This window comes from Ambystoma mexicanum, chromosome 13, assembly GCF_040938575.1.
Source record: "Ambystoma mexicanum isolate Mex_15411 chromosome 13, UKY_AmexF1_1, whole genome shotgun sequence".
Lineage (NCBI taxonomy): Eukaryota > Metazoa > Chordata > Amphibia > Caudata > Ambystomatidae > Ambystoma > Ambystoma mexicanum.
Window position 1 is genome coordinate 614,473,090 of NC_090938.1, and position 26,696 is coordinate 614,499,785.

General features: G+C 44.8%; 1 protein-coding gene across 3 annotated transcripts in view; it reads left to right on the forward strand.

Annotated features, from left to right (window-relative positions):
- The window catches only part of DNAJC7 (DnaJ heat shock protein family (Hsp40) member C7), an 838,484-nt gene that overhangs the window by 262,114 nt on the left and 549,674 nt on the right, over positions 1–26,696 (forward strand). For all 3 annotated transcript variants that reach the window (XM_069634491.1, XM_069634489.1, XM_069634490.1), the window contains one exon: positions 327–451. In XM_069634491.1, coding sequence (XP_069490592.1) covers positions 327–451 — 125 coding nt within the window. The remainder of the gene's footprint in view (positions 1–326; positions 452–26,696) is intronic.

Sequence of the window (26,696 nt, forward strand, 5' to 3'; positions counted from 1 at the left end):
GTTTATAATTCTGTGATGGTGCAGCAATGGGGGTGTTCAGGCAAGATAATGCTGAGTCTAGATGGGCTATGAAATTAACAGGCAGCATGCAAGTTCTGTAACAAGATGTATTGCTTGCTTGAATTTGGGTTTCTCATTGGCTGAAAGTCTTTTCATACATACATAATTTGAAGTTTTCAAAGGAGCAATAACTTTTTGTTGGAAATATCCGTATTTACTGCTGTGTATGTTTTTTGTAGTGACTTGAACTCTTAAAGAAATTGCTTCGTTTTTGGTAAATTTCTTAATAGTTTTTGAATTGGAGAATTGTAAATTATTTTTTCCAGATGCCTTGCCGAAAAATGCCAGTTACTATGGCAACCGAGCCGCCACCTTAATGATGCTTTGCAGGTTCCGAGAAGCACTGGAAGATGCTCAGCAAGCTGTGCGGCTGGATGACTCTTTCGTAAGGGTATGTGAAAACTACTGGTCAGCTTTCTGAAGTCTAAAGTAAACCTGCTTGTGGGATGGAAAAGTTGTTTTTCTTTGGCAAAAACAAAAGGGCGTGATCAAGGTTGTTTAAACAAATCTAATTTGTTGTATATCACTTTTCAGGCCGCCTGAGCTGGTCCATAGGTTAGCACCAAACCATTTTTTTTCACAATATCAAAACCTAAACCTACATAAAACAGTACATTGCATGACATCGTAGTCTAATAATTTAAAAATCGACGCAATAAAGCTCAAAGTGCAATTCATCATAGTGTCCCCACATATAAGACAAACACAATGTGCAAAGGAATCTCTATACACAATGGGTATTGCACAATGGGTATCTGCTAATCACACGAGTACATAATTAAACCTAATCTGTGTCCAACGCATCAGAATAACAAACATTTGTGAAAATACATGAACACAAACCAGTCAGTCAAAACCAGTTTTGAGACAAGTATATTTATCTTGTCTTCATTTAGATGAGCTCTTATAAGGGCCTTTTATCATTTTCGCCTTTTCCTAGTTTCAACATCTCTCCAATACACATTCGGAAGTGTTTTCATCAGGACTGACCGCCCATATCTACTAGTAAAAATGACATAACTTGATGTCAATCGTGAAACCAATTGCTGCTAAAGACTAATCGCCATTTTCCTGAACAAAAGCAACACTTACTGATTTGCATTTCATAAGTTTGCCCAGGTCGTGTCATCAAATCGCTCAAACAGACCTGGCAAACAAAAATAGGAGGGACGTTACTCATCTCTCTTCTTTTCACTGAGGCACCCCACTAAACCACAAAAATAAAAAAAACTCGCCGTCTCCAGCCTCATCGCAATTGGCTCCAAACTAACACCTTTTTTTCGCTCGCAAATATCCCGGGGAACTCTGTAACAATGCGGACTCGTCATCAACACACCTGAGCCAGCAGGTAAGTTATATGGGTTTATTAGTTCATAAGTACAGCAGGAAAGACACCGGCACATCCTAGCCAGCCAGCTCTCTGTCTCCAACTGTCCCCCATGGAACACTATTCAAATGACAACACTCTGAGCACAGTGACCTCACCACATTCCACTGACATCACCTCACCCTGCAAGGAAGACACAGGAGGGAAGACACACATTATAACACTCCTCCCTCTCTTAATTAAATAAAGGTGGTTCCTATACGCCACACACATTATAACACTCCTCCCGCTCTTAATTTAACAAAAAGGTGATTCCTAACGCAAATACCATCCTACACAAAACGATACAAATACGCGTGGCCACCACGTATCTGCCCATAGACACCCAAACTAATGTGAACACGCTACCCAAACCCCAGGCAACGGTCCACATGAGTCCATTCACACACCAAAGCCAACAACGGAGCACAAACACTCCACCCTCTATAAAGGTGAAAGCTCACTGAGACCATAGAAACTATTCCCACTAATAAAACCCAAGGCACAAAACCGGTGGAAGCATAACCATGCAAGGTGTCTACCACTCAACGAAACACAGATAGAACCTACAACACCTCACCTACCTTCAATCCACCAATAACTGACCAAAGAGGAACCCACCGACATGGATAAAGGGCTGCACCTCCCCTCAACTGAACTGGAATACATATCGAGGAACAAAACAAGAACTCCACCTGCCTCAAGCTGCCCCTTGAGGCCTAAGGCCTGCCACGCCCCAGCGTCCCTTAAAACGGATATACCACTGACAAACGAAACCCCTCAGTGCACCTACAACCTTCCACCCTGGTCCGCCACCCCAGGGTACCAGGGCTGCCACCTCCGGACACCAACCGAACTCAAAAGAGGAACCACCGGGGACTAACCCGACTCTAATGAGCAACAACAAGCACAACTGACAACATCAGCTCCAACACTCTCTAAAAATATAGAGAACAGCTTTACCTACACACACAATCCAACCTCAAGATAACATACACATAAAGTCCCTGTGAGCACACACCAAGCACACAGGGTGCCAAGTTCCTACCGAAACACCGCTACACCCATGGGACCCCTAGTCCCTGCCAACAAACACCTCTACACCCTGGGACCCCTAGTCCCTGCCAAAACACCACTACTCCCTGGGACCCCAAGTCCCTGCCAAAACACTACTACACCAGTGAGACCCTTAGTCCCGGCCAAACACGCTACACCATCCCCTAATGTGAGACCCCCAGCACCCGCCAGGCTACCACAAAGGACAAACTATTAACAAGGTGCAAAATGACACACACATCACCTTGAAATGGGACCCCTAGAACCTACTAGGCTACCACGGTGGCTACTACAACAGGCACCACCACACGCGCACAACCTACATGCGCACTCACACCCAGAATCACACCACAACGAAAGACACGCAAATTGTAAAACAACTGTAGCATTACAAATGAAATATCAACAGAGCTCTTAAATAAATGCAATGCTCCAAAAAGACATGACACATAATAATCATAGGTTTCTTCGCACACTGGCATGTGTTAAAAACAGAACACTTATTTGCATAAAAATAGACAGTAAGTAAAAATTGTCAACAAAGAGTCACTGGTAAAAACGCCAGGCAAGTTCAAAGCAAATCAAAATTCCCACGAATATCAGACAGACCGAATTAAATATTTCCATCGCATCATAAATAAAACATCTCCCGATGCCATTTCCAAACGCTTCCTGTAAGAAAATATTTTAATGGCACAACATTATAATCAAACAATTCTGAAACCTCCCTGTAAGAAAACACGTTAATACACAACGGCAAGATAATTCAACCATCTACGTTTCATTAAAGAGGCCACAACATGAACATACACACCCACTCACATCCAAACTGGCCAAACGCAAAGAAAACTATTCCTAACATAGGGCCACAACACGAATACACCACTCCACGCACACTGACCCCACAGCTACATGATACCATTACTATATTGCGTAATGGTTCTCTCTGATATTGGCATTCAAACGCAGTCCTTTCCAAGAGTCACTGCAGACGAAACTAGTGTCCGCAGCGTTGTCCTGAACAGCTGCACAAGGGAATACTCCAGACCCTGGCAATCTGCCTCTCTCATCACTTGCAAGAGTACCTTAAAGGGAGTCCACTCCCCGCCGACTACCAACGTCCAGACATCCGAAGTGCACTCTACTGGAAAGGACGTTGAAGCATTGAGTGCCACTTCCTGGATGAAGGAGCTCACGTCAGGCCGCACAGCATGCGTCCACCACGCCGCACACACCATTACGTTCCATTCTCCGTGATCGGAACGCAGGAACGTATGACAATGCCCCCTCGACGTCATCATTATTCATGCAGGACCGGAGGGATAGTATCGCTCCCGGCTCCTCTCCGGCAACCCAACATCCAGGCACACACCAACACGACGGCGGAACCAAGACTGGCTACTTTGCTTGCCAGCTCCTCCACACGGGCTCCTGTTTCCACTGGCGAGCGCTGTAAACCCCAACTCCGGCTTCCACTGGCGAGCGCTGTAAGCCCCAACTCCGGCTGAACACCCGGCCTCCAGGCGAAAACAGGACCGTTCAATTACTGCAACACTCAACCAAAACCACGGAGAATTTCAGCTGTCGGATCCCTGCGACCACATGCTCCATCAGCTCGCAAACACCCGGAAGGCGCAACACGAACCTCCTCAGATGCTTTGTACAAATGGCACTAGACACGGGGACAAGAAGGCTTTCAAGCCCCCACTACAGGCCAGAAGGGATCACTTTAGGGCGCTGCCGGCATCCAAACGGCAGCTCAGGCCCACGCCTCCAGGGCCTCGACTCCCACCGCAAAAGAGCCTGCTCTAGCTGCTCGACGCTCAAGCTCTGGACCCAGGGATGCACTCCCTGCTGCAGACCACCGGAGCTCCACGAACAGTTTTTGACCCCACACCTCCAGGGTCCCGGCTCCCAATGTAAAAGAGCTTCTTCTCCCAGCACCACCCGGCCTGCTGGGCGCAACCTCGGTCCGGACCCCAAGGCTGCACAGCTGGCCGCTACTCTGGATGTGGACACTTGGAGGGCGGTGTCCTGATCAGCTGCTGTCCCCTCCACGACAGGATCCCATCCTCGTCGCCAGTGTAACAATGCGGACTCGTCATCAACACACCTGAGCCAGCAGGTAAGTTATATGGGTTTATTAGTTCATTTGTACAGCAGGAAAGACACCGGCACATCCTAGCCAGCCAGCTCTTTCTCCAACTGTCCCCCATGGAACACTATTCAAATGACAACACTCTGAGCACAGTGACCTCACCACATTCCACTGACATCACCTCACCCTGCAAGGAAGACACAGGAGGGAAGACACACATTATAACAAACTCCTCGAAGTGAGCAAAATAGCACAAACAAAATGCTTATGAAATGAGTCCCCTTTTGGAATTGTAGCATGTTAATTTCCTTGTGAGGACACACCTCAAACGTGTCAGCTCCCAGATGAGTCGCAGCCTCATCGGCTGCAAATGGCAGCATCATTATATTTTATTTTTTGGTTTCAACATAAACGCTGCTTCGTGTCGTCCTAGACGCACCGAGCTTTGCAGTTGAGACTAGAAGAGCTCCGCGTCAGAACGTAACTTTGTATTCAATCGGTTGTCAAGTTCTGCGTTCCTCCAGGGATAAACATGAATACTGTATATTCGTTGCCAAGGGGCCATCTAGTGGCTCTAACCGGAAGGGCCCATGTCTATTAACTAACTAGCCTCAAAGTATAGTAAAGACAGCAAAAGTTAGTTTTGTAGTTTTAATTCATGGTACACCCCTTTCTAATTGATAGCGTCACCTGGATGGCAGCATCAAAGGGTCCTCTGCAAAAATAAAATATTCTCAAAAAAGCATCGGTATAAAAGTCCACATTTAATTCACTGAGGATCGCATCTATAATAGTGTGCATGTGTATAGTAGGAAAACGACACACGCTTGCCATTGTAAGGCCGATAGTGTGCATGTGTATAGTAGGAAAACGACACATGCTTGACATTGTAAGGCCGATTTATTAAATGCAACCCAAAGGATGTCATTCTTCTGGATAATTTAAGCCATCTTTAAAACTTTCTAACGTATAGATCGAATACTGTTCTCTCTGTGCAAGGATGTCTTCTGTGGTCCTCTTATTCACTGAACTGACTATGTCAATAGCCCACCAACTGTTTCAAATCGACTGCCCCAGCAATAAAAAAATATTACACTAGTGACGCCATGTGGGTTTCGTTTCTAATCTTGGAACGATGTTCCGTGATTCTTGTCCTAATCTGTCGGGAGGTTTTGTCTACATAAAGCTTTTGACAAGGGTATTGTACCATATACATAACATTAGAGCTTTTAAACGGGTTATGAACATTTAGCTGACATTCTTTGTTTTTGGCTTGGAATTTTAATGTAGGTAATGTAATTTGCAGACTGAATAATCCCCCACATGGATAATGTCCTTTAACTGAGGGCAACCCTAAATAAGAACGCAAATTTGGCACCCGTTTGCCAATTGGTCTTTCTGCAGTTACTAGATATTTGAGATTCTTGCCTCTTTTAAAAGCAAATGGAGGATGCCCCAGTTCTGTATTGTTTAATTGTAGCGCTTGCCAATAAAAAAAAAATCTTTTGTTGTTGCTGTGCGGGCTAAAAGTAGCGCACACAGCAACGCCATAAAAAGACTAATTGGCAAACCTGTGCCAAATTTGCATTCATCCAGCAAATATGTAATCTGGCAATAGTAGTGCCCAAGCTTTAACATCAGATGGGGACAAGGTAGCAATCAATGTAAGTTTGCCCGTAGACCACTTGACAGAAAAATACCTGTGTGGCAAGCATGGAAGACCTCACTAAGCTGCTCAAATATGAAATTCCAGCTGCATCATAGGATCTGTGTAACACCACCAATGAAATCAAACTGGATGTGGGTGAAACACTTTGATGCTTACTCAACAAGCATGAACACAAACCCAAATTGACCTCAGAAAAACATTGGACCTTGTATCGAATTTTTAATATCTCAAACCGACAGGTGTGAGAAACACATAAACCAATGCGTTTGACGAAAATCAAACAAATCAACGATTTTCTACTTCTAGATATATCAGAAGCGAATATACATTTCAATCAAAAGAAAATGAAAGTAGCTTATCTGTGTCCTCATAACGAGTGGAGAAACAGAGTACAGACCCTACTGACCTCATGGAATACCAGAGGTCATGATCATTTATTCCACCAAACCCATCCTAAGCTACAACAAGCGCACATAATCTGTCTTCAAGAGACATGGTTGTCGCATCCTCCCACGTGCGAAGGATACAATATTTTTACTAATCCAGCCATCATACAACAAAAGGGAAGACCGTCGTCAGGGCAGATAACGATGATAAAATTTAACTCCTATTTAACTCCTATTGGACTCCGGTGGAAGCAACAAATCTGAACCCATGGATCCAATATGTGGTGGTACGACAACAAAACAAACCCGCCTGCAACCAGTCACGCTGGATGGTCATATTTAATATGTACTGGAACCCCATAGCGACTGACGAAACGGCATATCTTGATGCATTCTTAACAGCGCTTGATAAGTCACAAAGTTTCCATCAATCGACATATGTGGAGACTTAAACATACATATTTTTGATAAAATATGAAATTATAAAGAAAAGAACGCTCTGTCCTGGAGAGCTAACGCGTGGATGAAAGAAATGAAAACAAGAAATCTGAATCTGATGGGTAGCTATCAGAATGCGGACCTACAACTTATTCCAACGTGGTCACAAGGTACATCGGAAGCAGCTCTAGACTACATATATACCTCTGAGAACATTGCGAATGCAGTGACAAAAACAGAGATCACAAAGAATAACAATGATCATCGCATGATATCAATAACATGGCAAAGGCAAAACCTAGATAAAGAGCTACTTATTCTGCCTGAGATGGAACTGAATGCGAAAACTACAAGACTGAGATTGAAAACCACTGACATTGTGGGAATAAACCAGAAATTTAGGGAAACAGGGAAAAAAAACGCTGAGAAAATAAATTATGAATGGCTATTTGAGCCATATTATCGACCCCAAAAAGAGCGGAAAAAACATTTGCCTCATATCCATACATACGATCCTATGATTGCAATGAAAAAAAGAGAACTACGATAATTATGTAGAGAACTAAGAAAGCAAAGCACTAAAGAATCATATTCTACAATTAATAATGCCAAACAAAAATATCAGCGTTTGTTTGTTTGTTTTATTATTTATAATGCGCTATTATACCCGAGGGTATCAGGGCGCAGCATTTACAAGAATATGCAAAGCTTAGTTACAAAGTGTACAAGGTTCAAATAGCATAGAGAATGTACAGAGCAGTAGATGAGAGCACACAATATATACAGTATATACAAATTGAAAAGGTGGCACACAGGTTAAACGAATGCGGATCGCGAGAGGGTGGCTTTAGCACTTATCTATTTAGCTGTCCTTCAGTTTAAGCCATGAAATTACCTTGGAACGGAAATTCAGGTAGGGCATGTCTACTCTGAGGTTGGGGGGCAGAGAGTTCCATAGTTTGGCTGCCTTTACCGGGAAACTGTTACCTCCTATGGTGGCAAGTTTGTAATTTGGGACAGAGAGGCAATCTTTGTAAGCAGTTCTGAGTGGTCTTGCGGAGGCTTGTCTGTGGAATCTGTTAGTCAAGTAAATTGGGGCAGCGTTGTTAAGAGATTTGTAGGTAAGTGAGGCCGTTTTTAGGATAATTTTGTCTCTGGTGGAGAGCCAGTTATTCTGTTGGCTGAAACCTGATATATGCTCTCTTCTGGGGATGCCCAAGGCTGCTCTCAGGGCGTTATTCTGGAGGGTTTGTAACTTGTTGGTAGTAGCCCTGGAGGTTCCCAAGTAGAGGGCGTTACAGTAGTCAAGGCGGGATAGAATGAGGGCTCTAGCGAGTGTAAGGCAGCTAGTGTCTGACAGAAATGGTTTAGCTGAGCGAATTAATTTGCATGTATATGCAGATGAAGATGCCAGTGAGCTCAGTTGTCTTTTGAAGGAGAGGTTAGAATCCAGGTAAAAGCCCAGTGTTTTGACCTCCTGTCCAACTTTGATGTTGTTCCCATCTATCATGAAAGAGTTGTAGGCCGGGCTGAGTTTCCCTAGACTATGCGTTGTTCCCAAGATGATAAGCTCTGTTTTTTCATCATTCAGGCATAGTCCATGAGTGGCCATCCATGCCTGGATGATGATGTACACCCTATTCAGCAAGGCCAAATCCTTTCCATAATCTCCAGAAAGCGGAAGGAGGATCTGAGTATCATCTGCATAATTAGTGTAGGTGATACCGAGATGATCCAAATCATCGAAAAGGGGCTTAGTGAATATATTGTACAATGTAGGGGAGACGCAGGAGCCCTGTGGAACACCACAGGTGATAGGTATAGGGTCTGCTGCAGCTGTAGGCGAAAATACCCTCATGGATCTTCCGTTAAGGAATGAAGTGATCCATGAGATGGCCTCGGGAGAGAAGTGTGCTGCTGTGTGGAGGTGTGAGCATAAGACAGAGTGGTCGACCAGGTCGAAAGCTGCAGAGAGGTCAAGAAGGAGGAGCAAGGCAACTTGTCCTTTGTCCCTAAGTGTATCAATCTGAGCTTTCAGGTCGATGAGAGCAGTCTCAGTCCCGTGTTGAGGGCGGAACCCAGATTGTCTAGATCCTAAGAGGTGGTGTTCTTCCAGGTGCTTCTGTATTTGAACGTAAGCTACCTTATCTAGGATTTTTAGTAGGAAGGGAACAGTCGTTATGGGTCGGTAATTGGTGGGTATGGCTGGGTCGAGGGTAGGTTTTTTTAGTAAGGGAAGTACCCAAGATTGTTTTAGATTGCTAGGGATGGAGCCGGTGGAGAAAGAGGCATTGATCAGTTTCGTGATGAAGGGTGAAAGATCGCGAGCAGCGTCTTTGATGAGCTGTGCCGGGCAAAGGTCTCCCTGGCAGTTAGACGGTTTCAGGGACAAGATGTTGCAACAAGATTCAGAGCAAATGCTAGCATGCCTGAATAATCGCAATACGCGTGATTTATGGAGTCTGTTAAATCCCACACAAGGTGTCCAACATCGAAGGATACAAAATGTGACTAAAGCACGTTGGATAGAACATCTTTCCGCTGTATATAAGGACACCCCTGAAGCCAAAACCCAACAGAAAATGAATAAATGGGCAATTACCACTACCAGACAACAAATCCTACATATAATCACGAAATTGAATAAATCAAGATGGCCTGACAAACGCTACAATCAAAGCTAATCCAGAGATATGGGCGGATATGTTATTACAAATCATTAAATTGATTAACCAATTACACCAAATTCCTGCAACTTGGAAACTAGCGGTTCTGATCCCTATCTTTAAGCAAGGAGATAAAGAGAACCCAACAAACTATAGGCCCATTGCATTATTAGACCCGTTGGGCAAAATTTTCGCTACTATTCTACTAAGGTCACTAACGGCTTGGGCCTCAGAAAACAAACGTTTTGCTACTCGACAAACGGGCTTTGTTTGCGCAGTTGGTACTAACATCAACCTATTTCTGCTGAATCTTTTAAAACATGAAGCACTGTGTTCCAAGCAACAGGTTTGGATAGCATTAGTAGACTTACATCTTGCGTTTGATTGCGTGAATCGCCAATTGCTATGGAACAAACTGGTTAAGTGGAACTGCCCCCCCCACATAATACAACCAATAAAGCTGCTCTATTCTTCAACAAAAATACGAGTAAGGCTAACTGAGGAGGGGCATATGACCGCGTACATTGAAACCTGGAATGGTGTGAAACGGGGGTGTTCATTGGCAGCCACACTTTTCAATTTGTTCACATCAGATCTCCTATGTGAAATGACCTCGGACAGAATATTTCCACCGAAAATTAACTCAATAAAGATACCGATAATGATGTACGCGGATGACATCATATTATTGGATAAAACGCCGAAAGGTCTACAAGAGAGTCTCCGAATGCTGGTAGACTATATGGAAAGAAATGAGGTGAAAATAAATATAGCAAAAACCAAAATCATAACTATTATGAAATCGAAACCAAATGAAAAAAAAACAATGATATACATTAACTCCTCCATTATTGACATTGTAACATATAAATATCTGGGCATATTGATTAGTCAAACTATGGAAGAAAAAGAATGGGAGATACAGATAAAAAAAAGTAATGGCCCTGGCGAGACAAGGATATATACTCCACAAAAAATATGGCAAATTTTCATACCAACCGATCATTGCATTCTATAGGAGTAAAGTTATCCCTATCCTGACATATGGAAGTGAAAAACTGATTAATCTGTCGGAAAAGATATTGCCACTTTTGGAAGCAACATTTTGGCGGAAAATAATGAGGTTGCCCAAATCGTTCCCGATAACCCGTATCCGAGCAGAAATTGCAGTGCAATCACTGGCATCGGTGGTACTTTGGAAAAAATGTGATCTGTATCGGAAAATAACTTGGGAACAAACAATCCCGGCGTTAGAAATCTTCACAGCAAAGCCTGATGCGATAAACGCTAGGGCCCTGTCTAAATGGAAACAACAAATACTAAGAGCATTAGGAAATGAAGATATAACAGAAGAAATGCTACAAATGAGGCCCCAACATGCCAAGAAACGATTAATAATGTACGAAGATTGGATAAGCACTAATGAATGTATAATTCGATACAAAGAAAATATAGCAAGTAAAGCAGAAATTAGAGCGATCAACGTCCTCCCACCGTACCTGGTGATATTTCCGGACAAAGAAATAAGAATGTTTTTTTTGAAATTCCGGCTTAATTTACTACCCACTAGAGAAAGACTTGTAAGAACTAAACAGCTAGTGAATAAAGAAATTTCTTGTCGGATATGCAAAAATCAGGACGAGACAGAAAGTCTGTATCACCTTATGATGATATGCCCCGCCCTCAGTAAAGAAAGAACTATATGCAGATCTTATTTTGAGTCAATACAAAAGACGTTGAGTGCTGATCAAAGATGGGCCTGGATATTGTCAGGGGCTGAGAAACGAATGACTTACATAATCTTTCATTTTTGGAAGAAGATCATTGAAAGAATTGAAAACGTGAATTGACTAAAATAAAGTTTTAAAACATAACAACTGTGATAAGATGAAATGAAAAGTTTAAACTGAAACATTTTTAATAAAAAAAAAAAATGCGTTTGACGCCTCATGGAAGTTACCTAAACATGGCTTTAATCCATCCTTTAAGATTATTTGGTAAACTATGCATTGCTTGAAGATGCTAAAAGCAAAATCATACATGGGATCTGCAGTGATGGTGCCAAGACGATATTGCCCTGTGATGGTGGAATGAAATTGCATTCCTACAAAATGAACAATTACATCATAATAGTGGCCGGCGACATGGGCATAATTTCCTATCGAAGTCAAACACCACTTCTGTTTCTAGATAATGCCACACTTACTCTGCAGAGAGAATTCTGGCCAGTGAAAAACTTCTCCCTAAAATTGGCAACTGATCAATGTTCCCATCTAAAATGGTAAACTATCAAGGTGCACTGTAGTGGGAGATGCACCACTCATTGATGTTGGTCTCGGGACCACCGTGGACTTAGGCCAGTGAATGAACAAATGGAACACTCTTGAAGGCCAAATGAATACAGCAGCAAAACGGATGCTACAGTAATGAAAGAAACCAGTGACGCTACCAAGTCCGGCTAACCCATTTATTTTCTTCTACAGCGTGTCCTTAATGGTTATAAAATAGGCTGTTGGTTATGACGATTATGCACATTTTCTGTTCTATTTTTGAAGGTTTACAAGGTATTGACTATGCATTTGAACTTCATGCATTTAAAATCTAGCAGGTGTACTCTTTCCTTAGTTTGGGAGGACCTTGGGTTAAATTTCCTATCACAAGTATTGAACTGCTCTTAGAAACGTACTGTTCTCATTTATCTTAATCCATTAGCCAACTTGGTCATTATGGGTGTGAAGACTCCTTTAATTTGGTGAATTCTGGGGACCGGGTCCATTATAGTAGGCGCTACTTCTGATATAGTGATGACCCCAGAGCTCAACATTGTACTTAATGCTGGCCTATTGGATCTTTACATTAAGCTGTTTGTTAATTTAGGAAACCGATTTCATTATGTGGAGGGAACTTTTCACAGCATCCAAGCAATTTCCTCGCCAGGAAGACATAGACCAATGGGACAGAAGTAGTTTGATGCAGGGTGAAGCTACTACATAAAACAGAACATCATTAAAATTACGTACATTATATGTGGTCTTAAGTTGAAAACATTGGGTTTTTATATCTGAAAATTAGATTCAAATGGATGTTACAGAAATATGTTGAAATATGCAAGTGTTGTCTGTAAAATGTGTACATAAGAATGGTTTTAACTTTAGATACATGAATACAAATTGTATTTTGTGAAAATAGTGTGTAGAGGAAAAAACTTTGAAGTGGTTGTGTGACATGAAGGCCTTGCTCATCTTTTTTATATGTTGATGATGGCCTGGAAGAATAAGACCCATCAGGCACCCAGAGTGTAGAAAAACGGTGAAAGGGACACATCACGAGTGTCACATTATAGACCTGAAACCAAGGCCAAAGATCCTTTTTAGTTTTGACTATTAAGTAGCGCTGGTAGTGCAGACTATAAATCAAACTGTTCGCATTGGATGTGAAGATGGGAGAGAGCTGGGATTTGAGAAGGGACACACATGCTGTGGGTGTTGGGCTTTTTACCCATGGATTATTCATGGTCCTGCTGGTCCCGATAGCCCTGCCAATCCCCACTGAAAATATCCCTGAGTTTTTGTGCCAGCTCAATTGTGTTAAGTGGATGCCATGATTATTTCTCTGTAGACTTCCAAAAGATAATGGCTTTATAATATGCGCGTGCCTTTGCATCTGTTCCTCCCGCTGAATTCCTGATAAACTGGCATTGGCATAGTCAGCTGTTGCATAGGCTTAAAATAGGAATTTACTAGGTACTTCCATAATATACCCAGGTATTCACCCCATTTACCCATCTATTGCTATGTTATGATGGACGCATTAACGCATTGCATACAAGCCAACACAAGAACTTAAACCTTTTGGCTTTGCCAACCAATTCTGGTTTGAGCATGTATTGTATTTGGTGACTTTTACTCGTGGGTAACACATTCTCTCACACTATTGATTTTTACTTGATCATGGATGCAGCTACTGATGGCTCAGCAGGGCTTCTTAGAGGTCAGATCTACTTCCGTTTTTTTTTTAGACATCGCTACCTTAGGGAGAAAAATTTAATGGTTTTTCTTAAATGAAGAACATATTCAGGGTGTCCGGTCAAAGGATCGAATCAAAAGGATCGAATGAACTTTTGTTCGAATCCAAAAGGACCGAAAAAAAGGGCGTTTTTTAAAAAAAATTTATTTATATATTTTTTACGTTTAGTGTACATAAATTATTTATAAAAAGAAAACGGGGGTGGGGGGTTTGTGGGGGAACCACCCCAATAAAAAAATAAAATGTCGACTCTTTTTTCTGTCATTTTGGTGTCGAAAAAAAGGCATTTGAGCCTTTTCTTTTCGAACCTTTGACCTACAACCCATATTCAGGAATGGATTATCTCATGGTGGACTCCTAATGTATACATGTAACGCACGAAAAGGAGTAATATCGCCCTATCTGATCATAGGCAGGTCGCATGTCTGGTTGGTTTAGCCGACACTAAAAATAGACCTGCATTCGAGACATTGAATGGTGTTGCTGAAGGACCTCGTTCTAAGAAAAGAAAGATGTTCCCTTTCGTTAAGGAAAAACAAGGGGCAAGATAACAACGCATCAGTTCAATGGTAGGTGTTCAACACCCCTATTGGAGGCCAGTTGCTAGAAAATACTTTCATGATGAAAAAGTAAACGGCTAAAGGTATCGAAGCAGTCTCATGACCTGGCCATCCCAAAAGTGACACTTCGATGAACTGGACCCGGAATAGCCTTCTGTAAGTTTCAAAACCTATAGGTACAGCTAAATCTAATCTGGTTTTAACCTTTGGCTCTGTGCATGTTTTTGACAACTGTCCACGTAGTCTATGGGGAGGGTTTATGGGGTTGACCCTAAACATTTGGAGAATTTCAGCTTGTACAGAGCAGAACTTGCTTTTATTAAGGCTGAAAAATAATGTTATGATTTTTGGTTAAAAAGCTGGCCAATAACTGGCATGCAAACTCAAAGTGAAAATAAATGATAAACTTCATTAATGAAAGCAAGGGGAGAATGGTACAATTTGCCTACAAAGACAGACGCACTCAGAATGTACTACTCTCACCTGTATGCTACAGAAAGGGGTCAAGGATGCGGTCCTACCCATATACTAGCAAAACCGCCAAAATGTAGAGGTTATTTTGACCCTGAAATCTTAAAAGATCAACAAAGCACCACGCCCAGATTGCATGATGCTTTTTAGAATACCACCTCGAATCAACTACTGATTACTTCGTGCCACTCTAATAATGCTGTATTGCTGAGTGGTGTAGCTTCTCAAATTACGGGAGAAGTGAAAATATCCGAAATATGAGTCACCCTGTGTATTGCTTTTAACCGTTCCCAATAGTGATAATTTATGTGAAAAGCTTTGCCTGGGAATCCAGGCCAGACCCAGCAAGTGCATGCCCTTATGTCGTTTCTGGCCCGAGAGGGCAGGAAGACTCCCAGAAAGCAAGATCGCTAAAGGACTGACCTCAAGGGGAAGCCATTTTGAGTTTATGGTATTCAAATCTGCTTTATGCAGTAATCCAAGATGGATCATTGTAGTGCACCGTGAAAAGATGTCAAACACTTTTCTGCCAATAACCTGTGCTGTTCACCTATTGAAGACATACAAGTTGCTGCTAGACAAAAGAGAAAAAGGGTTATAAAGTACCCCTGTAACACTACACTTAAAAAGGCGTGTTGCCAAAATTAATTCCATCCCTGATCTCTCAAATTCCCAAACCTCCATTCTTGGTGGAATCTAGTAAATCTCGATTTAGAAGAATAACAGTTAAGATGAGTCTTGCTGCGTCCTGTTATTTTTTTTCAGACGATCAGTTGGGTTTCCAATGCTTGGACTTAAATATAACCTGGCATATTCCCCTGCCAGGAATCCCCCTCTGAGTCTTGCAGATCCCCTGTTATACTCCCTGCTAGGTATCTTTCTGCCAAAGGCTCACTGCATGATGTGTTTCTGTCACCAGGACTCCACAATGTTCTTTTAGTATAACACGGTTGTACTCAATGAGTGTTTATAATGCCTTGACTTTAATACTACTTGTTCCAACTTCCCCCATAGTTGCATCTCATGTATGGAGACTTGTTCAAGTTCTGTCTGTTAACTTCTTCACTTTTTATTTGCTTTTGGCAATGCCTGTTGCAATTTCCCCCAAATTGACATTTTATGTATGGAGACAAATATTGCCTTTCAACTTCTTCATTACTGTTCACTTTCTGGTGATATTTAGTCGAACATTCCCCATATTGACGACTTATGAGGACTTGAGTACATCTTGCCTTTCAAATTTATTTGGTCAGTATTCAAAATATGGTTTTGATGGTGCCTTTTATCCGTTGGTATTCCCAACTCAAATGGGCAGACTCACCGGTGTTTGCTGGTGCTTTCGGCCCATGATGCTGTTGCAGAGATGCTTTCATTCTGGAAAGGCTTCCCCTGCTCAGCAGACCCAAGCCGGTTCCCTTTCCACCTCTGCTTTCTCTTGCAGGCAGAACTGCTGCTTCTCCAGCATTGGATCTTTCATAGATTCACATGCTTGAATATTCCCTGTCTTCAGATTGGGAATCCTCAGGAATTTTTAAATAAGTGTATATATACATTATTTTGATATGTCCAGTAGGACATTCACTTGTGTAGTCCCTCCATCTCACTTTGGTCCTCTTTACCAATGGGGTGGCAGGGCTTAAGCTCCACCCGAGGCAGCCATCTTCAGATTTTTCACAGCAGTCTAACAGACCGAGGGAACCCTCCAGCTCTCTGAGCTTTTCGACTTTGCTATCTTTAGCTGTTCAAGCTATTTTCCAAAATGTATCCTATTTTATTCTCCTAGTCAAGGACTACTATTGTGTTTTCTGGGACTAGAAAACACAAGATTTCAACCCGTTTTCATCGAGTGAAAGAAAACTCCACACCATGGCTGAGGAAACGCCAACTGCCAAGAAGCCTTCCCTTTCCAAGGACTGCACCAAATGCAGAAAGAAACTAGTATACATGAGGGACCCAGATGAACAGTGTATCTACTGTTTATACCCTTGTGATATCCACAAGTGTGAAATTTGCAAGACCTTCACCAACAAGATCTTACAAGATGGGCACAGGAGGCTATTACATCTGGAGTCCAAGTGCCACTCCTCAGATGAGGAATCTGCCAAGGGAGCACCTGTTATATCTCAAAAACCATCTGAGAGACAAATGTCTAAAAGAAGGGCCTCTTCAGTGGAAAGGAGCACCTCGCCCACTCATAAGAGCAAGAAAAAGGTAGGGAAGACTTCCCTCACACCTTCCTTGAGCTCTTGGGACCAGAAAATACATAATTCTGAGGAGAAACCTACCTCTAAAGGTAAGGAGGTGTTTTCTAAGTCTTCGCCGGGGGGACGATCGTCCACGGAACCGCCGTCTGAGTGGTAATAGTAATAAGGGATCGTAGACGACCAGGCCGTCAACGAAGGAAAAGACGCCTATGACCAGGCTCCAAACGTCCTCGTCGACGAGTAAATCCTAGTCATCGAAATTGTTATCGACGAAACAGTCGACGAAGGAGGAGGAGACACACCATTCGTCCACGAAGATCTCGTCGACGGAGCACCAATCATCGGCTTCCAACGTCTGCAGGAAAAAACAAGCCAGAAAAACTATCCACAAACACCCCATTAACGGCAGGAACACCGTAAGCAGAGGATAACGCGAATAAAGCAAAAGCCGCGACCCCAAGCACTCCTGGGGTACAGGAAGAACCAGTGATGATGCAATTGTCACCGATAAAAGAGATGGTAGAGTTGCCAGATAACATTCTATGAAATCATACAAGAATAACTATTCTCACACCTAAAGAGAATAGCCCACCATGGCAACCTACCACTGAAGATGTCACAGACCCATATGACCCTATGCTGATGGAGTCAATGCAGAGAATTATTGATGTTTAATAGGCGCCAGAGATCCCAACCAGTGGTACCACCCAGCCCCAGACAGAAATGTGTCGACAATCTCGTGGAACACAAGATCCTCTGAGAGACAAATCACTGCATTACAGCACACCTCGAGGCTTCCCCACCAGTAATAGAGCCCATAAGAGGCCACGCTCGCCGGAACCTCTTCAGACCTAGAAGCAGAATGCTATCTTGCAGTGCTTCACCGACGAGAGTCTCGCCACCTAGATCCTCGCCTAGATCGAGAACACACTCGCCTATAATGGACCCAACCATAACACCTTCAACTGCCTGTTTCAGATTGGCAGGAGGATCCGTTTAGAGATTTTTCACACACAGAGGAGCTAGAAGGGGAGATTACTCATGACCCAGACACACATAGTGAATGGGGCTACGTAATAGAGAACCCAAGGAAGCGTGATTCCCCAGGGGTAACTTCACCACCGGATAACTTGGTATCATTTCACACCATCATTGGCAAGGCAGCAGAACTTTTCAAACTGCAGGTAACGACGGGGGGAAAAAAATAAATCGGTCCTATACAAACAGGGATAAGCGTAGAAGGACTGTCACTACTGTCCCGCTCTTAGACACAGTCTGGGATGCCGGAGTAAAAATACGGTCTACACCTGCTCTCGTATCGTGACCTGAGAAAAAGTACAAAGCCGCAGACGCAGCTCTGCTATGCCTAAGAGGACAAACGAAACCAGACTCCGTCATCACAGTGGCAGCTCGAAAGAAACTAGCTAACCCCTCATCTCCATTGTCAGCACCCACTGACGGGGAAGGACGAAAACTTGATGCTATGGGCAGGAAAGTGTCGTCATACGCTTCCCTAACAATCCAAGCAGCTAATGCTTGAACTGACGGCCTGCCTGGAACGGGAACTATGGCTTCGCATCTCAAAGCTGACCAAACACCTACCGGCTGAACTACAAGAAGCAAGGGCAATAATAATAGATGGGGAAGCCACATCCGATCACATGATTGATGCAGCGGTAGACGTTGCAGAATCAGGCTTCTGTCAAATGGCCCACGGCACAGTCCTAAGAAGGCAAGCTTGGATGAAAGCAACAAACTTCAGACCAGAAGTCCAAGCACAAATCCTAGATATGCCCTTCGACGGGCGTGACCTCTGTGACAAGAAGATCGATGATCTCAAGGGCATTAAGACGGACACCCACACAGCTTGAGTGATCAGCTCACTGAAAGATGAGGACAAATAACGCTGCACCGATCCTTTTGAGGCTCATCATCCAAATTCAGAGGATTCAACCGTCCGTCCTACGGCTGGAGAAAGCAACGCAGTACCTTTTCAAGATAATAGATTCTACCAGTCGACGGCCAGTTTCCATACGCAAAGAGGCAGACGTGGCTCAAACCATGCCAATAAACAATCTAAACAGAACTGACAATTCATACCGTTTACACCCACAACACACCCCGGTGAGAGAAAGAATAAGCCAGCATTACCAACACTGCCGAAACATTACATCGGACAAGTGGGTGCTGCAAGTAATTCGCAAGGGAGACGCAATCGAATTTTTTGATCAACCCCCCCTCCCTTCTGCCCGACCACCCAAGGCACACCTCATGAAACATATGACAGTAGGAATTCACAAGCTGCCCCAAAAAGCAGCCATGGAACCAGTCTCTGTAGAGCAAAGGGGAAGAGACTTCTATTCAAGGTTTTTCCTAATCCGAAAAAAGAACGGCCAGTGGAGACCAATATTGGACCTAAGGGCGCTCAACAAATTAATCAAGCGCATCAAATCAAGATGACGTTATTACAAACTGTCCTCCTTTTGGCTAAACAAAAACTACTTCCTAGCAACCCTGGATTTGGAAGACGCCTACTTTCATATTCCCATCCACCCAGCACACAGAAGATTTCTCAGGTTTGCAGTGGGAGATGCACACTTCCAATTCCGTGTTATACCATTCGGCCTAAATTCAGAACCTAGAGTCTTCACCAAGTGCCTGGCACCGGTGGCAGCAAACCTCAGACGATCAGGAATGGACGTTTTTCCCTGTCTAGACGATTGCTTAATCAAGGCAAGTTTGTTTAACCTCGCAACCACGGCTTTTATGAAAATAATGAAGTTCTGAAGGAATTTTGTTTCTCAATAAACAAAACCAAATCCTGCCCGATACCCGCCAAGACAGCTCTCTTGCTGGGAGCAGAGCTGAACACCTGCATACCCAAGGTACGACCCTCGGCAGACCGACTTTCAGCAATGCTGCAACTGATCTCATGGTTCCTCGACAGCACAACTATGGTACAATCTTTCAAATCGCTCCTGGGCATGATGTCCTCGTGTATATTTCTCATTCCTAACTGCAGGCTACACATGAGGCCAATACAAGAGACCATGGGCCACCAATGGACACGAGTACACAAGTCAATGGAAGACGTCATCCAACTTCCAGCAAGCTTTCACGAAGCACTCCTGTGGTGGAGCACACCACCAAATCTGTCACAGGGAATGCCATTCCAAGCTCCCACGTCAACGCTTCTTCTCAGAACAGATGCGTCTCTATCAGACTGGGGAGCACACCTGGCAGAACTACAAACAAAGGGCACGTGGTCAAACCAAGAGTCTTGATTACACATCAACGTTCTGGAACTCAGAGCAATGTGCTTGGCACTGAAGGCTTTCTAACCTGTACTAGCAGGACAAGTAGTGATGATCCAGACGGACAACACAACCTCCATGCATTATACCAACAAGCAGGTAGGTAGGCACGAGATCAGAGATACTATCCATGGAAGCACAGAAGTTATGGTCATGGGCGCTGCAGCACAAGGTACAGCTGAAAGCGGAACACATGCCAGGAGTCGACAATGTCCTAGGAGACAAGCTGAGCAGAGATTACACAACTGCCCACGAATGGGAATTAGACAAGGGAGAGACTCAACAGATACTTCACATGTGGGGACATCCAGAGATCGACCTATTTGCCACCAGGGACAACAAGAAATGTCACCTGTTCGCCTCGTGATACCCAGAGGACCCATCACTAGGGGATGCATTCTCAGTAACCTGGACAGGCAATTTTCTGTATTGTTCCCACCGATTCCACTGATGGCATGAGTGCTACGCAGAGTGAAGGAGCAACCGTGCAGAAAGATGCACATAGTGCCGGAATGGGCTTGACAAGTGTGGTACCCGACCCTCCGGCACCTTTCCCAAGGGTCGCTGATTCGCCTCAGAGCGCACCAAAAGTTATTGACGCAGCAGAACTACAAGGTTCTCCACCATGACCCAGCGAGCCCATCACTCAAAGTATGGCTCCTGAACAGCGGAGATTAGCAAACCTAACTCTTCCTACAGAATGCTGGGACATAAAGTATCTAGAGCTCCGTCCACATGGACCACATACATCCGGATATTGACCTGTTTCACCAAATGGTGTGAGACTTCACATTTAGACCCACTAACTACATCAGTGGAGCAAGTTTTACCATGCCTATTACACCTGGCAAGAGCGTGGTTCTCCCTGGCCTCCATTAAGGTACATCTATCCGCCATATCGGCCTATACAACAAACCCTAATCAATCTTCATTACTCACCAATTCAGCGATTAAAATATTTCTTAAAGGATTACTATGCACCTTTCCACCAGAACCGGTGCCCTCTTGGAGCCTGAACACGATCCTGTCGGCACTCGTGTAATCACCATATGAAACCATTCACAGGTGTGACATGAAGTATCTATCCTGCAAAGTTGCTTTTCTGGTAGCCGTCATATCAGCTAGAAGGATCAGCGAACTACAAGCCTGCTCATCGGAACCACCGTTCACCCTGTTTGAGAGATAACCGTGTCATCCTCAAGATACATCCTCAATTTCTACTCAAGATTGTATCAGAAATGACACTCACAGAGCGTATTGTGCTTCCTACTTTTTTCAGTAACCAAACTTCAAACGCAGAGAGAACACTGCACTCGCATTTTTTTACATTTAAAGGACCAAGGAGTTTCGTGCTTCACCAAGGCTTTTCATAACAGGTTGCACGAAAGGACAACATATATTTAAGGAAGGCCTTTCACGCTGGGTGACTAACTGCATAAGTCACTGCACAAGTCACTGCCATCAGTCTAAAGGTGACCCACCCACTAGACCACCCACAGCCCACTCCACCAGGGGAAGAGCAGCCTCGGTCGCATTCCATTCAGGAGTACCGATGAGACATTTGCAGAGCGGCCACCTAGACCACGCTACACACATTAGCCAAGCATTATTGCTTGACTGAAGACACCAACCAGAAATCAGCTGTTGGACAGGCGGTTCTCCGCCACCTATTTGTGTAAGGTAGGAGCAGCCTTCTCCCGCCTAACCTAGTTTATGTAACCTAAGCTGAGTTGCTATGCACTAGGTATACTGAAGACTAACCTTCTGGGTGGAAGTACATTTGGGCATGCTTAACTGCTTGGTATTCTAGTCAAGCATGTGAATCTATGAAATATCCAATGCTGGAGAAGTCTTAGTTACTTACCTGTAACTGTATTTCGAATGGATTGTGTCCTCCAACGTATTCCTCATCTTTGACATGTAATGTCCAGCTCTGGCTGCTTTAGGATTTTTTTTCGGCAGAGGGCTCCCGTTGTCGATGGCCTCCATGGAGGGTGACCTCATCGGATGTTATAAGTAGCACACATGGCACCCATTGACATCAGTTCAGTTTTTCCGCAAACGTGCTTGCTTCGAAACTCTGTGCACCTCATTCAATTACGATTGCGTACTTACCTCAATTTTCCCAGTTACCTTTGAAATATGTCTGTCTTCAAGCCCGACAACCCCTCGTTCCGGATTTAAAAAAATGCAAGGTGTGCGGCTCCAAGATGTCATCACGGATCCTCATTGTCTGTCTCTGGTGCTTGGGCGAAGGCCACAACACAAATTCCTGTTCCAAGTGTCAAGCTATGACAGGGAAGGCCTTGCGGGAACAAAAGGGGAAGCTGCTGGTATGCAAGAGATCCAAGCCTCGTAAAACCGACCTGATCGTTCTTCGACTGCCGAGTCGAGAGACCCCCTCCTCGGCGTAAGGATAAACGCTCAAGGTCCCAAAGTGGCTGCCGCCATTCTTCGCCTCTCAACGAAGCGATTGAGGAGGAAGCACCATTGGTCTACTTCCTCTTCGTCCTCGTCTGGTGGCACCCCCTAGATGGTAAGATGCCCCTCCAAAAAGCTGATACCCGTGGAGTGGGAAACATTCCGTGTAGAGATGCAAAAAAAGTTGAGAAGCAGGGTAAGCCTCTGTCCACTCCTATGGAAGCTAGCAAGGAGCAGTCTCGGCCTGAAATTTGTGCGCCCTTGAGCCAGAGTGGATGCCGTGATTTGCATCGAGAACCTTTGAGGCCACGAAAGAGCATGGATCACTCAACACGGCGAGCGTTCGAGATAGACGCCTTCAAAGCCTGCTGAACCCTACAGGCCCTTGGCGCCAAAACCACGGAAGGAGCCCGCCGATTCATCGACTTCGTCTAGGCCTTTGGCGCCATCGACGCCATTGTCGACGTCACCAACAGTACCGATTGTCAGTTCAGCCTGAGGAGACTCGTAAGGCTAAAACCAAATCTACGTCGACGCCTTTCAAACCAGTAAAATCTTCACTCCTCTGCCAAAGGATTTTTTTTTTTCAAAATCCCTCTTCCATTTTTGAGGAGGAGGAGAGATCAGATGGGGAAGATGCCCCTTTTGGGCTTCAGTATGGGAACCCCCAATGTTCCGGAATGCCTCATATCAGAAGAGAACCAAATGCAAGATCTTTGACACTTTGCATAATGCCAGCAGCATTGACACCTCTTCCGAGTTGGCCAGAACCAGGGGAGCACGCTGGCTCCTCATACCGGCAACTGATGTCCAGAGTAGTGGAGTACCTAAGCTGTGCTAGACCCCCGGTACTGTTTGATCAGGATGATCCGACCAATATTCTAGACCAAGGTCCACCTACAGATCCTAGATTACCCTTCCATGTGGCTCTACAAAAAAGGGTGGCAAGAAATTTTGAGACCCCCTGACACCAATATGGCGGTGGACAAGTCCCTTACAAATTAATACCGCCCTTCCAGTAGCAACCCTGGCTACCTGTCCAAACACCCCACTCCAGAGAGTCTGGTGGTCCAGGCAGCCACGGCTACCTCGAAAAAGGCAGCATACCCTACCATACCTCCTAATAGGGACGACAAGCACGTGGATGGATGGGCACAGAAGGTATTTTCAGCTGGGAATATGGCCCTGAAGTTGGGCAACTCCACATGTTCCTTAGCAAAATTCTCGTACACTCTGTGGGAGTGCTAATCTATGGTCGCGGATAATATTCCAGAAGGGATGCCAGGAATGGCTTCCTGGCTATTAAGGACAGCAAGGAAGCCATGTGCGAGTCCCTTCAGTCTGTATTGGACACTGCAGATGGCATCAGCAGGTCCATGGCCACGAGCACCGTGATGCACAGATTTACGTGGTTGCGGAAGTCAGGTTTTGCACTGGATGTGCAGGCTCTTCTCAACATGCCATTTGAAGGGTCTCACCTTTTTGGCAGCAAGGCTGACGAGAGCCTTTAGAGGTAATGGACCTCGAAGGCAGCTGCCAAATCTTTAGGAGCCGCTGTTAGGCAACCTCAGCCTTTTCGTCCAGCGGGACAGCCATGGAGGGGGTGACCTTTTCGCTACTACTCATTTGGAAAGGCGAGAGGAATGGCCAGTCAAAGAGGCCAACGGAAGTTCCCTAGTGGTGGACAAGGTAGAGGTGCCAAGCCAACTCCAGCTACCTTACCATCAACGTCTGCAGCAACCGCTTCAAAACCACTTTGAGAGCTTGTCACCTGTGGGGGGGCAGACTGTCCCAGCATCTCGAAGAATGGCAAGCCATTACTTCAGATGCGTGGGCTCTGGAGACAATAGCCCACGATTACTGCCTACCATTCATAACGCAGCCTCGCACCAATCCACTGTGGAAACAATCTTTGCGGATTCCAGATACATTCCTTGTGCAGGAAGTATTAACCCTGCTAGAGAAAGGTGCTATATAGGTGCTGGTTATAGAACCAGTGCCTGTAGCGGAGAGGAACAAGGGTTGGGATTCCCCATCTTTTTTAATTCCCAAGAAGGACGGAGGACTGGGACCCATCTTGGACTTTAGATACTTGAACAAGTTCCTCAGGAAGGACAAATTCAACATGGCCATACACTCTCAGATCCTTCAGGCCCTCCAATTACAGGATGCTTATTTTCATGCGCCAATCCATCTCAAGCGCAGGAAATACCTGAGGTTCGCCATTGGTGGCTCGCACTATCAGTTTTGAGTCCTGCCTTTCGGGTTGACCTCCGCCCAAGGGTGTTCACCAAACGGGTGGTAGTGGCAGTGCATCTCAGGAGAGGGGGGGGGGGTGGATTCACGTCTACCCCTACCTGGACGATTAGCTGATCAGGGCGCGATCTCCGGAACATGCCTTGGTTCACCTCCGCATTACCTGCCACTCCCTACACAGACTGGGCTTCTCCCTCAATTTCAAGAAGTCTCACATGACCCCTTCCCAACAGGTCCAGTATATCAGAGCTGTTTTAGAAACGTCCTTGGGGAAAGTGCTCGCCACTCAAGGTGAGGGCTCAAGACGTTCTTCAAATGGTAACAAAGTTTCAGAATGCCTGATGTTTCCGGGCTTTGATTTCTTAAGGTTGCTCGGCCTCATGGCATCCTACATTTATCTGGTGCCAGAGGTCCGTCTATGAATGAGATCCCTACAGTGGGCTCTCCGAACACAATGGGCCCTGTTTTTGTGATGGATTTCAGATCTATTGCAAGTCCTGATCAAAGTAAAGCTGGATCTTCCATGGAAAATATCCTGAAGGGAGAACCTTTTTAGAAACTAAGGCCGGAGACGACTGTAGTGACGGACCCTCACTCGCAGGGTGGGGAGCCCGCACCAACGATCTGACAGACGGCGGTCGTTGGTCTCCATCCGAGTCCAAACTACATATCAATCTTTTTGAGCTGAGGGCAATCAGACTAGCGCTGAAGGCCTTCCTGCCCTCTGTCAGGGGAATGAATGTCGAGATAATGATGGAAAATATAGTGGCTATGCATTACTGGACAAAAGAGGTTGTGTAGGGTCACTACCACTGCGCAGAGAGGCAATGCAGCTCTGGTACTGGGCAATTCGAGAAGGAATCTCCATATCAGCAAATCACTTGGCCGGGGAGGAGAACACTGTGGCGGATGCTCTAAGCAGGAAGAGCAGTCTCCCACAAGTGAGAACTAGCTCAGAAAGTCTTCAAGAGATCTTCGCCCTTTGGGGAACCCCTCAAGTAGATCGGTTTGCAACCAGGATCAACCGGAAGTGCGAAAGGTACTGCTCAAGGGAATTTCCTCCGAGAGGAGCTCTAGGAGATGCGTTCGTGGTGGATTTGGATTTTCCACTGCTGTACGCTTTTCCCCAGTCCCCGTCATTCCTCAAGTAATCAGGAGGTTGAGACGGTTCAGGAACCATATGATCCTAATTGCCCCGAATTGAGCCAGGAGAACATGGTACCCAGACCTTCTGGACATGAGGTATATATTGGACAAGTTACTTACCAACTGGTAACGTTCTTTCGACTGGATGTTCCTCCATCATATTCCTCATCGCCCTCCATCCTCCCCATCTGTAGAATTTCCCATGCTATTACAGCTTTCGTTCCAACAAGGCTGACTATTGCCTGCCTGTACGAACGGGCAACTTTGCTAACACAAGGGGAAAAACAGATATGAGGCCAATGGGCGCTGTGCGTGCTACTTGGAACATCCGTTGACGTCAGCCTCGACTGAGGCATTCGAGGGACATCGACTTGACGCAGGACGCCCTCTGCCGAAATAAATTCCAGAGCTGGACATGTCAAAGATGAGGAATACGTTGGAGGAACATCCAGTCGAAAGAACGTAACCAGTTGGTAAGTAACTTGTACTATTGGTGTCTTTCATAGATTCACATGCACCAACCCGCCTCCCCCAGGAGCCTTTTCCAAGGCCCGGCAGT